Below are 10943 nucleotides of genomic sequence, written 5' to 3'. Positions count from 1 at the left end.
GGGACGCGCACGCAGGCAGGCGCATGCCCGTACACACACACACACACACACATCATCCACAGCCCCATCCCAGGTCCCTTTCCTTTTGTGCCTCAGCTCTCATCTGTGAGCAGGCTTGTCTGTGGAGAGGAGCAGGGGCTCAGGAGCTCAGGGTCGAAGGGCTTGGGTCAGCCAGGAGGACCGAGGGGTGCTCTGTGTGTGTGTGTATTTTTGGGGTGGGGTGTGTGTGCGTATGTGTGTTTGGTGGAGCGTCAATGAGAGAGACGTGGCAAGCTTGTTGGGCGGTGGAGCTTGGCAGGGACGAGATGGCCCTGAAGCTGCTCTTCTGGGAGCTGGAGAAGCATCTGAAGAGGTAACCGTGGTGATGCCATCCTTATTATGGGCTAGGCTGGGCTGGGCTGGGTTAGGCTGGCCTGGGATGGGTTAGGCTGGCCTGGGATGGGATGGGTTAGGCTGGCCTGGGATGGGATGGGATGGGTTGGGTTGGGTTAGGCTGGCCTGGGATGGGCTGGGTTAGGCTGGGCTGGGCTAGGCTAGGCTGGGCTGGGCTAGGCTAGGCTGGGTTAGGCTGGGCTGGGCTAGGCTGGGTTAGGCTGTGCTGGGTTAGGCTGGGCTGGGCTAGGCTGGGTTAGGCTGGGCTGGGCTAGGGTGGCAGTGGAGGGGTTAAATGGTGGTGATGTGACGTAGCCTGATGGGAGTTGTGTTGTTTAAGATGCTGTTTAGTTGGATGTTGTTTAGTTGGATGCTGTTTAGTTGGATGTTGTTTAGTTGGATGTTGTTTAGTTGGATGTTGGATGTTGTTTAGTTGGATGTTGTTTAGTTGGATGTTGTTTAGTTGGATGTTGGTCGGGTGTCTGTCTGTTCCTTGGTGCCGCTGTGCCCCACCCCTTCAAACTCCTCCTGTGTGTTGTGGGTCAGCCTAACACCTCCTGCTGCAGCCTGCGTTCCTTTATTGGGTCAAATTGGATTTATCAGATCAAATGTTTTCATATACTGGAAGTGTCATGAAGTATAACGCCTTAGTTTCCCCTCGGGGATCAATAAAGTACCTGTCTGTCTGTCTGTCTGTGTATCTATCTATCTACTTATCTACCTACCTAAGTCTGTGTTTTTTAGATCATGTCTTTCCTGCCACCCAACACACCTCTGATTTAGAAAGCGTACTTGGGGATGTATCTCAGCAGTGAATATGTGTGCCTGAAATTGCTCTACTTGCCAACCCTAACCCTCTATCCCTAACCCTCTATCCCTAACCCTCTAACCAGAGCCATCCCTAACCCTCTATCCCTAACCCTCTAACCAGAGCCAAGCCTAACCCTCTAACCAGAGCCAAGCCTAACCTTCTAACCAGAGCCAAGCCTAACCCTCTAACCAGAGCCAAGCCTAACCCTCTAACCAGAGCCAAGCCTAACCCTCTAACCAGAGCCAAGCCTAACCCTCTAACCAGAGCCAAGCCTAACCTTCTAACCAGAGCCAAGCCTAACCTTCTAACCAGAGCCAAGCCTAACCCTCTAACCAGAGCCAAGCCTAACCCTCTAACCAGAGCCAAGCCTAACCCTCTAACCAGAGCCAAGCCTAACCCTCTAACCAGAGCCAAGCCTAACCCTCTAACCAGAGCCAAGCCTAACCTTCTAACCAGAGCCAAGCCTAACCCTCTAACCAGAGCCAAGCCTAACCCTCTAACCAGAGCCAAGCCTAACCCTCTAACCAGAGCCAAGCCTAACCCTCTAACCAGAGCCAAGCCTAACCCTCTAACCAGAGCCATCCCTAACCCTCTAACCAGAGCCAAGCCTAACCCTCTAACCAGAGCCAAGCCTAACCCTCTAACCAGAGCCAAGCCTAACCCTCTAACCAGAGCCAAGCCTAACCTTCTAACCAGAGCCAAGCCTAACCTTCTAACCAGAGCCAAGCCTAACCTTCTAACCAGAGCCAAGCCTAACCCTCTAACCAGAGCCAAGCCTAACCCTCTAACCAGAGCCAAGCCTAACCTTCTAACCAGAGCCAAGCCTAACCTTCTAACCAGAGGCAACCCTGCCAAGGTGCATCACCTGAACCTGAACATGTGATGTTCTAGGAGTGCCTGTTGGCCTCAGGGAACAGCAGTCCTGTTTGTGCGGGAGCATGTATGCATGTTTGTTTTCCATTCGAGTCAGTCTTCATCAGCGTGATGTGAACATGTGATTGGCGACGGCTCCGTTGCCATGGGACGGTATACGTGAGCAGAGACAAAGGGCCATGACTCACTATGGGTATCAGGGGAGGCTGGCAGAGGTAGAAATCGGAGGACGGGCTCGTTGTAATGCATGGAACGGAATACAGAATGGTGTCGGACGCGTGCGTATGGTACCAATCCTCATGCCGTTCCATGCGTTACGGTGAGCCCGTCCTCCGATTTCTACCTCCACCAGCCTCCCCTGCTACCCACCTATCTCCACTTTACATTGTAGGAAAAACATCAAGTTTTCATCAAGCCAAAACACTGACCAGTTCCCAGGTTATCATGGCCAATATCCCAAGGCTGTCAAGTCCTCTACATGCCAGCTTGACCACTGTTGTGTAACCACAACTAGTAGCCGACTATATCCTCACCTCTTCTTCCTCCTCCTCCTCTTCCTCCTCCTCCTCCTCCGGCCATCTCTACCACTGTACTAGTGTTACAGTCCCAGTACAAACCTGTGGTCTGTGAATGATTCGGTCCTGACCCTGACCCTGACCCAGTCCTGACCCTGACCCTGACCCAGCCCTGAGGACAGATATAACAACACTAAGATGCTTAAAGCAGGAGAGAGTTGACCGAGAGGAGCTCATGTCAGAGGTTAAAGGTCAAATAATGTAGCATGGTTGTGTGTGGTTGGAAGGGGGTGGCGGGGGCTCTTAGAGACATGGGTAGAGGAGAGGACTTGGCCGATTCTCTGCTCATTGTTCTACACTCTTAGTAAAAGAACCCTTTTGGGTTCCACATAGAACCCTTTTCACAGGTTTTAAATAGAACCCAAAAGGGTTCCCAAATGAAGAACCCTTTTAGAACCCTATTTTTCTAAGAGTGTAGTCATTGGAACTGACTAACTCCAAACCCATATCCTATTGTTCTACATTTACATTTTACATTTATGGCATTTAGCAGACGCCTTTATCCAAAGCGACTTACATTTGTCTAAAGTAAGTGAATCATCTATCCATCGGTCATCATAAGATAAAGTAATCAATGCTCAGACCAGGGGCCATAGGCAGTCACAATGCTAGAAGAAGGAAGGAATTTATTTTGTATTTTTTTGTCTGTGTTCATTGTTGTGCTGATGCCGAGCCCATCCCTTATCAGAGCTCGACCAGGACTCCTCCTCTTTGTCCTGGAGACCGACGACACGTCTGTATGATGCATCAATACAGAGGTCTTAAACTACGACGGGCACTGCTAAAGCTGATAATGCTGAAATGCTAACCCTAACCCTAACCCCTAACTAAAGAATAGTCCATTTACCACCTTCGTCAGACTAATGTACAGAGCCCTGCGTAAGTAATGGTCCTCTGTGGCTCAGCTGGTAGAGCATGGTGCTAACAACGCTTAGGTTGTGGGTTTGAGATTCCTGCTGGGACCATATATACTGAAATGTCTGCACTCACTGCAATGTAAGGCGTTCTGGGTAAAAGCGTCAGCTAAATGGCATATATATGTAATGGGATAGTGAAGCATCTTTTTATTATTATTTTGTTGGACAATTACTATGAGGTCAAAGTACAGATTAGAGACATTTATAAATAAACACTTTTTATACGCAGTCCACCTATTTCAGGGCACAACAGTAATGGGACAATTGGCTTGACAGGGGTTCCTGGTAAGTCAGGTGTGATGCTTTGAGCATGTATAGCTGCCATAACTGGCTAACTTAACTGGTGATGTAACTGCTGACGGCAGCAGCAGAACGTATTCTGACGTGTACAGAAACATCTCGTCTGCTTGTCTGCTGCAAACGCGTCCAAATGTAACCTCACGGTAATTGCTTGATTTCAGATAAAGAAACTTTTAGCATAGAGCCAAAATATGAAAAAAATGCTTCTGGGGATCCAGAGAATGTGTGCTGGCTTTTGTTCCAGCACAGCACTTAACCCACTTGATTCTCCCCATAAACCTGTCATGTCATAATTACACCCCATAGTGACAGTTTGCCCAATGAGCCTTCATGCCCAGACACATTTTCTAAAAGCTAAAAGTCAGTTCAATTAGTTCTCTATTCAGCATCTCTATTGTGCCAATTGGAGGTGTGTTGTCACTCCATCAAGTCAATAAGCATGCATATTGTAAAGGTATGTAGAGCATGCTAATGCCTTCAGCTTCCCCACCTTGTCTTAGCCTCAAGCTACCTTTGTCTCCGCGGCGCCAGCCGGGCTCATTGCTGCAGGACACCCTCGGGTAGTAAACACACCTGTCCATAGGACGCTCGTAGGATGATGGTGATTGGTTTTGATGGGCCGTCGAATGGTGATGAGTGGCAGTGGAGGTGTGAGGCTTGTTAGCATGAGATTGGATCACTGATGGTTTCCTGATCACTGATGATTCCCGGTCTCGCCCTTTCTACCTGGAAGCGGCCTCTGTCTGTCTCCCTCTACCACTGCTAATACACAAACAGTCTGTCAATGACATAAGCAAGGAGGACGGATACCACACCCTGGTTTCTCTGGGAAACAATGTTTTGAATGTGTCAATGAGTATTATAACGGATCAACGAATTACCAAATAATCACCAGGCCAAATGTAACCAGGCTTGGCATGTCTCAGGTGACTCCATGTATGGTTGATGAGCTGGATAGATAGTTGGAGGAAGGATGAGAGAGTTTCATGTCTCTGAATATAAGTTCTTCTTTCGTTGACATGGGTCCTCTCCTCTTTGAGGAGTATTAGTAAAGCCTCCAGCTTTTTGGCTCAAATAAGCAAAACTCACTCATCACATCATAACATACAGAATTTGCCAAACAACTGTTTCCTTGTCAGTTACTTTCACTTCATCAGTAGCAACTGTTTATACTGGCATCGATCAAGCGTCCGATCAACCGTAGCATCCTGCCTGATTGGTTCACTGAGAACAGAATGTTCCTGGATGTTCACTCAGCCAATCCGCGACGAATAATGGATCAACGGTTCACACGCACTGATGAGACAAAAGGAGCTTTTGCTCGGAGTTGACTGACTTTATCATATCTACGTCGTTTAACTTATCTGTTGCCTTTTAAACCTAGTTTTGAGGATGACATGTGATGCCACTTGCTAAGCAGCCTTTGTATTATTAATCTTATATATTATTCTTATATAAGTAGCCTTTTGTGATGGTTTTGAAGCCCTATCGTTTGATATTACAAGCTGATAGAAGCCTCCTGTGATTCGGTAAAACACTATTTCGGTAGTACGGTCTAACGTAATGTCATTGAAGCTACCGAGGTAGTTTATTGGAGTTGCTGATTTATCTGCCGTGATTGTGTTGTAGTGTTTCTGTGTGAAACAGTTTGGTGTTGAAACATCGTGTCGTAATAACCGACAGGTGGAGGCATTGTTGCACGTAGCGGACTGGTTCTAGAGGTCCGTCCACATTCGCACACCTGCCGCAGACTTTCAGCGCATCTCAGATACAGTCACAACAACATTCTTTCTCAGCGTCACGCCTCTACATGTTTGGACGCCGTCGTAATGTGATTACCGTTTATCATCTGTCGGCGCAGTGTACATGTATCTGAAAGATGAGGCTAAAGTTCTGGCAGTTGTCAAATGCTTTCAATGTGTGATTTTTGTATTAATTAAAGACAACATCCTGCTCGTTTTTTTCCTTCCTGGCGTCTATCCTATATGTTGGCGAGGTGGTGTTTGAGTTGCAGGGTTGGACCCCATCATAAAGAACAAGTTGTGCCCCAGGTGGAGGCGGTTCCGTTCCGCATAGATTATGATAATGATTTAGCTCTCGGCCAATCAGAGGCACCGTGGCGCTGTTTCCCTGCGTTCGTTCCGCGGTCGGTCCCGTTGGCTGCGGAGTCCCAGCTAACGGAGGTTATTCAATCTAGCCGGTCTTTGTGCTGCGCTGGATCAATCCAGCCGAGCCGGTTGCGAGCCTTTGCATCGCCCGGAGAGCCGATTTTTTTTTCAGCCGCAATTGAAATAATGTGATTTTATTTATGTTTTCTACTTTTATATCGTTGGATATTTTATACATTTGTAAATCCGGCGTTTTGATGTTGATGGAGGGAATAGAATGAATTCCCAGTGTTATACAGTGGCGATGGACCTAAGCGTTTATCAACTGAGGAATTTTTCTATATCACTTCTGTCTTCTGTGCTTGGAAAAGAGAACTCCCCTCTCAGGGTTGACAATAGGTAAATGCTTTTCCTTAGATTATGTGTACAACTTGGAAGTCTTCGCCTGCAACATTCATGTATAACAGGGACTGTATGCATCGAATGAATGAGAACATGATGGTTCGATGCATTATTATTTATGTTATTGTTATTACAAGTCTACTATTATTACTATTATTATTAGTAGTATCATATCCTCAATGTTGGCTTTTGATGCCCAACTGAGGCTTGCCTGCCAACGTCGAATGTTTTATAATCTCCTCAGGCAAAAATCTATGAACGACGCAGTGATGAACTTTTCGATACATTTCTGAGTCCTGTACTTCTATAAAGCCTTTGTGAGCATCCAATGTGCATCATTTATTTATGATAATGCGTCCTCTTGTGTGATGGGAAAGCGGTTCTGGTAGAACAACATCAGACTGTACAAAGGATGAAGGTGCATGTCCTCAAAGCTCTTATTTGTTTCTCAAACACGACAAAATAGCAGAGAGATTCGCTCATACAAAGGGCAACTGTTTAGATTAAGAGATGTTTTCTAGTTGCTTAATGCATTCAATTGATCCTCTGTGTCTTCTTATTCCAGCTCTTCTGGTGCCAGTGTTGTGGCGATTGACAACAAAATCGAACAAGCAATGGTAAGTGTATTGTCTTTGTCGTCATTATATATCATATGGGCATATCAAAAACCGTGGCATAAATAGGTGCACAAATAACCAGGTTGTTTCATAGGTTGTTTGTTGGTAAATAATTGCCCGCTGTGTACTGGCATTTGCGACCTGTTTTAGTTGCTCAAGTTATGTAACTGCCGTCAAGTAGGACGCGCTCCTAACAAAGGGAAGACTGGCTACGTTATATTGTATCGGTCGTCTGGTTATAATATACTGTGTACTATTCTTACATTGTGTATAGATAGATGGCTCTGGGTTACTTTGCTTGTCCTCCGAAACGTGTTAATTGATAAAGGGAGACCGGAGGCGCTCCAGATTTAAATGATGGGCTCCTTGCCCCATTCACTGCCTGACTGCGTGAACAGTCCACCAAATTAATTAACTGAACATGTAAAAAAGACCGTGGCCAAATGTGCATTCTTTTAGTTTTTCGGCTAGTTGGCCTAAATGATTTTAGTTGACTTCTGCAGTCATATCTTTCACTTCGGAAGATTGAACAGGTCAGGTGTTACAACAACAAAAGAACTGGTGTGATTGAAGTCACGAAACTCAAACGTTTGGTCGTCCGTACGGTGAGAGAACCGCTTCTTTAATGCCATATAGACACACTTTTTTGTGGCATCAGGGGAGACTTTGGACCCATTTTGAGTGTCTGTATTTGACGAGAGGCGGTTGAGATTCACACGTTGTTGCTAGGCAAGCGGCCGCGCTGCGACGCCTCGGTATAAATAACTCGCCTGTCGATTGGCTCCTCCCTCCCGATGCAGAACATTTTGTTCCTTCGCTTCTCGCTGTGAAGGGGTGGGTCCTGGGGAAAGAGGGATGCACAGATTATACACGCAAACTGCACTAGCAGCAGACCGCACGGGCAGTGCCTTGCTTTCACACAATAGGATAGACTGCTGACAGACGCTATGGGGATGACTCCACACAATAGCTTTCTCCTATCATCAGAATGCCACCAGACATTCACAGAAGACGTTTGCCGGGTGTTAGGTGTATTTCTAAAGGTCAGAAGAATATTGATTATGCATGCATGCATTCATTCAGTGCATTTGTTTTGCCTCGTGTGTGGCACTTTGTCTAGGATGATTTACACTGCAGGTCATTGATGTTGGTGCTGTGTTGTGTTATACAAGGCTTGCATACCCATGCCTCTGACTGATCTGTTTGTCATGTAAGGAACTGTCTTATGGATGATTGAATGAAGGTGTGACATGTAACCTCTCTCTCCTTCCTCTCCTCTCCCTCTCCATCTTCTCCCTGTCCTCTCCCTCTCTCCTCTCCCCCTCTCTCTCTCTCTCTCTCTCTCTCCTTCCTCTCCTCTCCCTCTCTGTCCTCTCTCTCCTTCCTCTCCTCTCCCTCCCTGTCTTCTCCCCCTCTCTCTCTCTCTCTCCTTCCTCTCCTCTCCTCTCCCTCCCTGTCCTCTCCCTCCCTGTCCTCTCCTCTCCCTCCCTGTCTTCTCCCCCTCTCTCTCTCTCTCTCTCCTTCCTCTCCTCTCCCTCCCTGTCCTCTCCCTCCTTGTCCTCTCCTCTCCCTCCCTGTCCTCTCTCTCCCTCCTCTCCCAGGATCTGGTGAAGAGCCATCTGATGTATGCCGTCCGGGAGGAGGTGGAGGTGCTGAAGGAGCAGATTAAGGAGCTGATGGAGAGGAACTCCCAGCTGGAGCAGGAGAACAACCTGCTGAAGACGCTGGCCAGCCCGGAGCAGATGGCCCAGTTCCAGGCCCAGGTGCAGACGGGGTCCCCCACAGCCAGCACCCAGGCCCCCGGCCTGGGCACCGCACCACAGCAGCAGGCCCTCCCCCCCTCACAGAGCTCCGAGACCTCCGCATAGCACCCCCTAAGGCACTAGCTACCGCCCTGGAGCAGAGAGACCCCTTACCCCCTGAGCCACACCCCGGGGCTAGGGGCTGGGGGATAGGGGATGGTCAGCCAGGGGAGAGAAGGAGAAGAAGAAGAAGAAGAGGAGGAGGAGGAGGAGGAGGAGGAGGAAGGGGAAGAGAGGGAGCCTTTACCATACTGTGAACTACCCCCCAAGTGAAGCAACAACAAATGAATAATGTCACTCAAGGAGAGCGCGCATCGGAAAAAGAAAAGAGTTTTTTTTTTTTGCACATTTATTTAACAGACGTAAGACTGATGGATCAGCGTTCTCTACAGCTTTTACCTGCTTCGGACAATCGTCGTGGCGATGAGGAAAGGGACAGGCGAACGGAACTGACGGCCGCGGGTCGCCGAGGGCGACGGGAATGCAGCCCGCTCTCCGGTGACCGGGGCGCGCCAAGCGCACTGCATGCTGGGAGATTTCTGTTCAGAGTGTCGTGTTGAATTTCCGCAGTGACTCTTGGAATTGTGCCGTTGTTGCCCCCCCCCCCATCCTCCCTTCCTCCGTACACGTTTCTGTTTTTTCTTTTATTTTCAGCTGTGAGTTTAAACAAAGAACAAGCACTTTTGTCGGTGACAGTTGTGAAGAGCTACCTGTGACTGTAGGGACCATCACGGAGGACCGGGAGGAAGGACGCCCCGTCTGGTGTGGGGAGGAGAGAACACCTCGTTTACTACTCTCTCAGACGTCTGTCTGGGGGTTCGTTTCAGGAGATGTTTTATCCTGAGGCTCAGGCGGAGGGGAAGCAGAGGGGGGCGGAACAGGCGTCCTACAGAGGCGCCTCCGTGCTCACATCTAGAACTCTGTGTTCTTTCGATACTCACCATACATACATACATACACACACACACACACACACACACACACACACACACATACACACACATACACACACACACATACACACATACATACATACATACATACATACATACACACACACACACACATACATACATACATACACTCCCTCTGTCACCCAAACCCTCGAGCATTGATGCATGATGTATCTGGGGGTTCATATGTGTCAATTGGAGGAGGACTGGGTAGGTTGGAGTGTTTTTATGTTTTATTTTGTCAGTGTAATTGATGTTTGTGTTCTGTAAAATAGCAACATTCAGTGTGAATGAAAAAAAAAAATGCTGTTATGACTGTTTCTAGGTTTGTACAGATTGAACTTAAACTAAGCTAAGCAAAAAGGCCTAGTTTTAACCATAGATATATATAAAACATTTGTATTATTGTTATTACCCTACATATATATCTATGGTTTCACTAGGTTTGGACTATCTGTGATGTCATACCTTGGGGAAGGAACAGAAGCGGAACCTTCCACCGCCACTACGAACTGTTTCTGCTCTGTGACACGGCCTTGTACTGTATTCTGATTCCCTCTGCTGTCCTTCCACATGATCCGATGATCCGCGCTATCGTACCGTTCTGGAAAACTGTGTTTTTTTTTTTTTATTCTATATATAATAGCCAAGCGCTCTGGATGTTCATAGACAGAATAAGCGAAATAAGGAAATTATGGACTTGGTTACGGCCAACGCGTGTTTTAGAAGTATGTCCGGAGAACTCAATGTTTTGTGCATGTTCCTCAACCCACAACAAATGTGACGTTACAATTGCACTAAACAGTTGCACCTCAACTTAAATAAAAATGGAATACAAAAAATTTACGTTGCAGCCTCTTGTGGTATTTCAATTGGTTACGTTGTCGATATGTTTGCTGTTGTGTTTTGTTGTTGTTGGGATCAATGGCGGGGGCCAACAGAGAGAGATGGAGCTGCACTATTTTAAGGATAACATATTCATATCGTGGGAATTAATTATGATTCTGTGCAACATCATTATGAAGAAGGGTCATCGCAAGTGTCAGTCCCAGATCGTGATGTAACCCTGCCACTCGCCCTGAGCTCAATTCATTCACTCCGTTGGACGCGCACCATCATGACGTACGGAATGGAGGCGTGGTTTATGGTAATACTGAAACTATACCGCGACCTGATTGGCTCTACCGTGACCGGCCCTTTTTTTACGCCCTGA

At 47.4% G+C, this 10943-nt stretch overlaps 1 protein-coding gene across 2 annotated transcripts in view; it reads left to right on the top strand.

Annotated features, from left to right (window-relative positions):
- Positions 1 to 10566, top strand: part of LOC310819925 (TSC22 domain family protein 1-like) — a 25973-nt gene extending 15407 nt beyond the window's left edge. The window contains exons 1-3 of one of the 2 annotated variants that reach the window (XM_083691344.1): positions 5856 to 6355; positions 6924 to 6975; positions 8577 to 10566. In XM_083691344.1, coding sequence (XP_083547470.1) covers positions 6234 to 6355; positions 6924 to 6975; positions 8577 to 8843 — 441 coding nt within the window. In that variant the 5' untranslated portion in view covers positions 5856 to 6233 and the 3' untranslated portion in view covers positions 8844 to 10566. Of the gene's footprint in view, positions 1 to 5855; positions 6356 to 6923; positions 6976 to 8576 lie in introns of those variants that run through there. The other variant, XM_083691343.1, reaches the window with a different exon arrangement.
- The last annotated feature ends 377 nt before the right edge of the window (positions 10567 to 10943 follow it).

The sequence above is a fragment of the Argentina silus genome (genome assembly GCF_951799395.1).
Source record: "Argentina silus genome assembly, chromosome: 19".
NCBI classification, from domain to species: Eukaryota; Metazoa; Chordata; class Actinopteri; order Argentiniformes; family Argentinidae; genus Argentina; species Argentina silus.
This window is presented reverse-complemented; position numbering and strand designations above follow the sequence as displayed.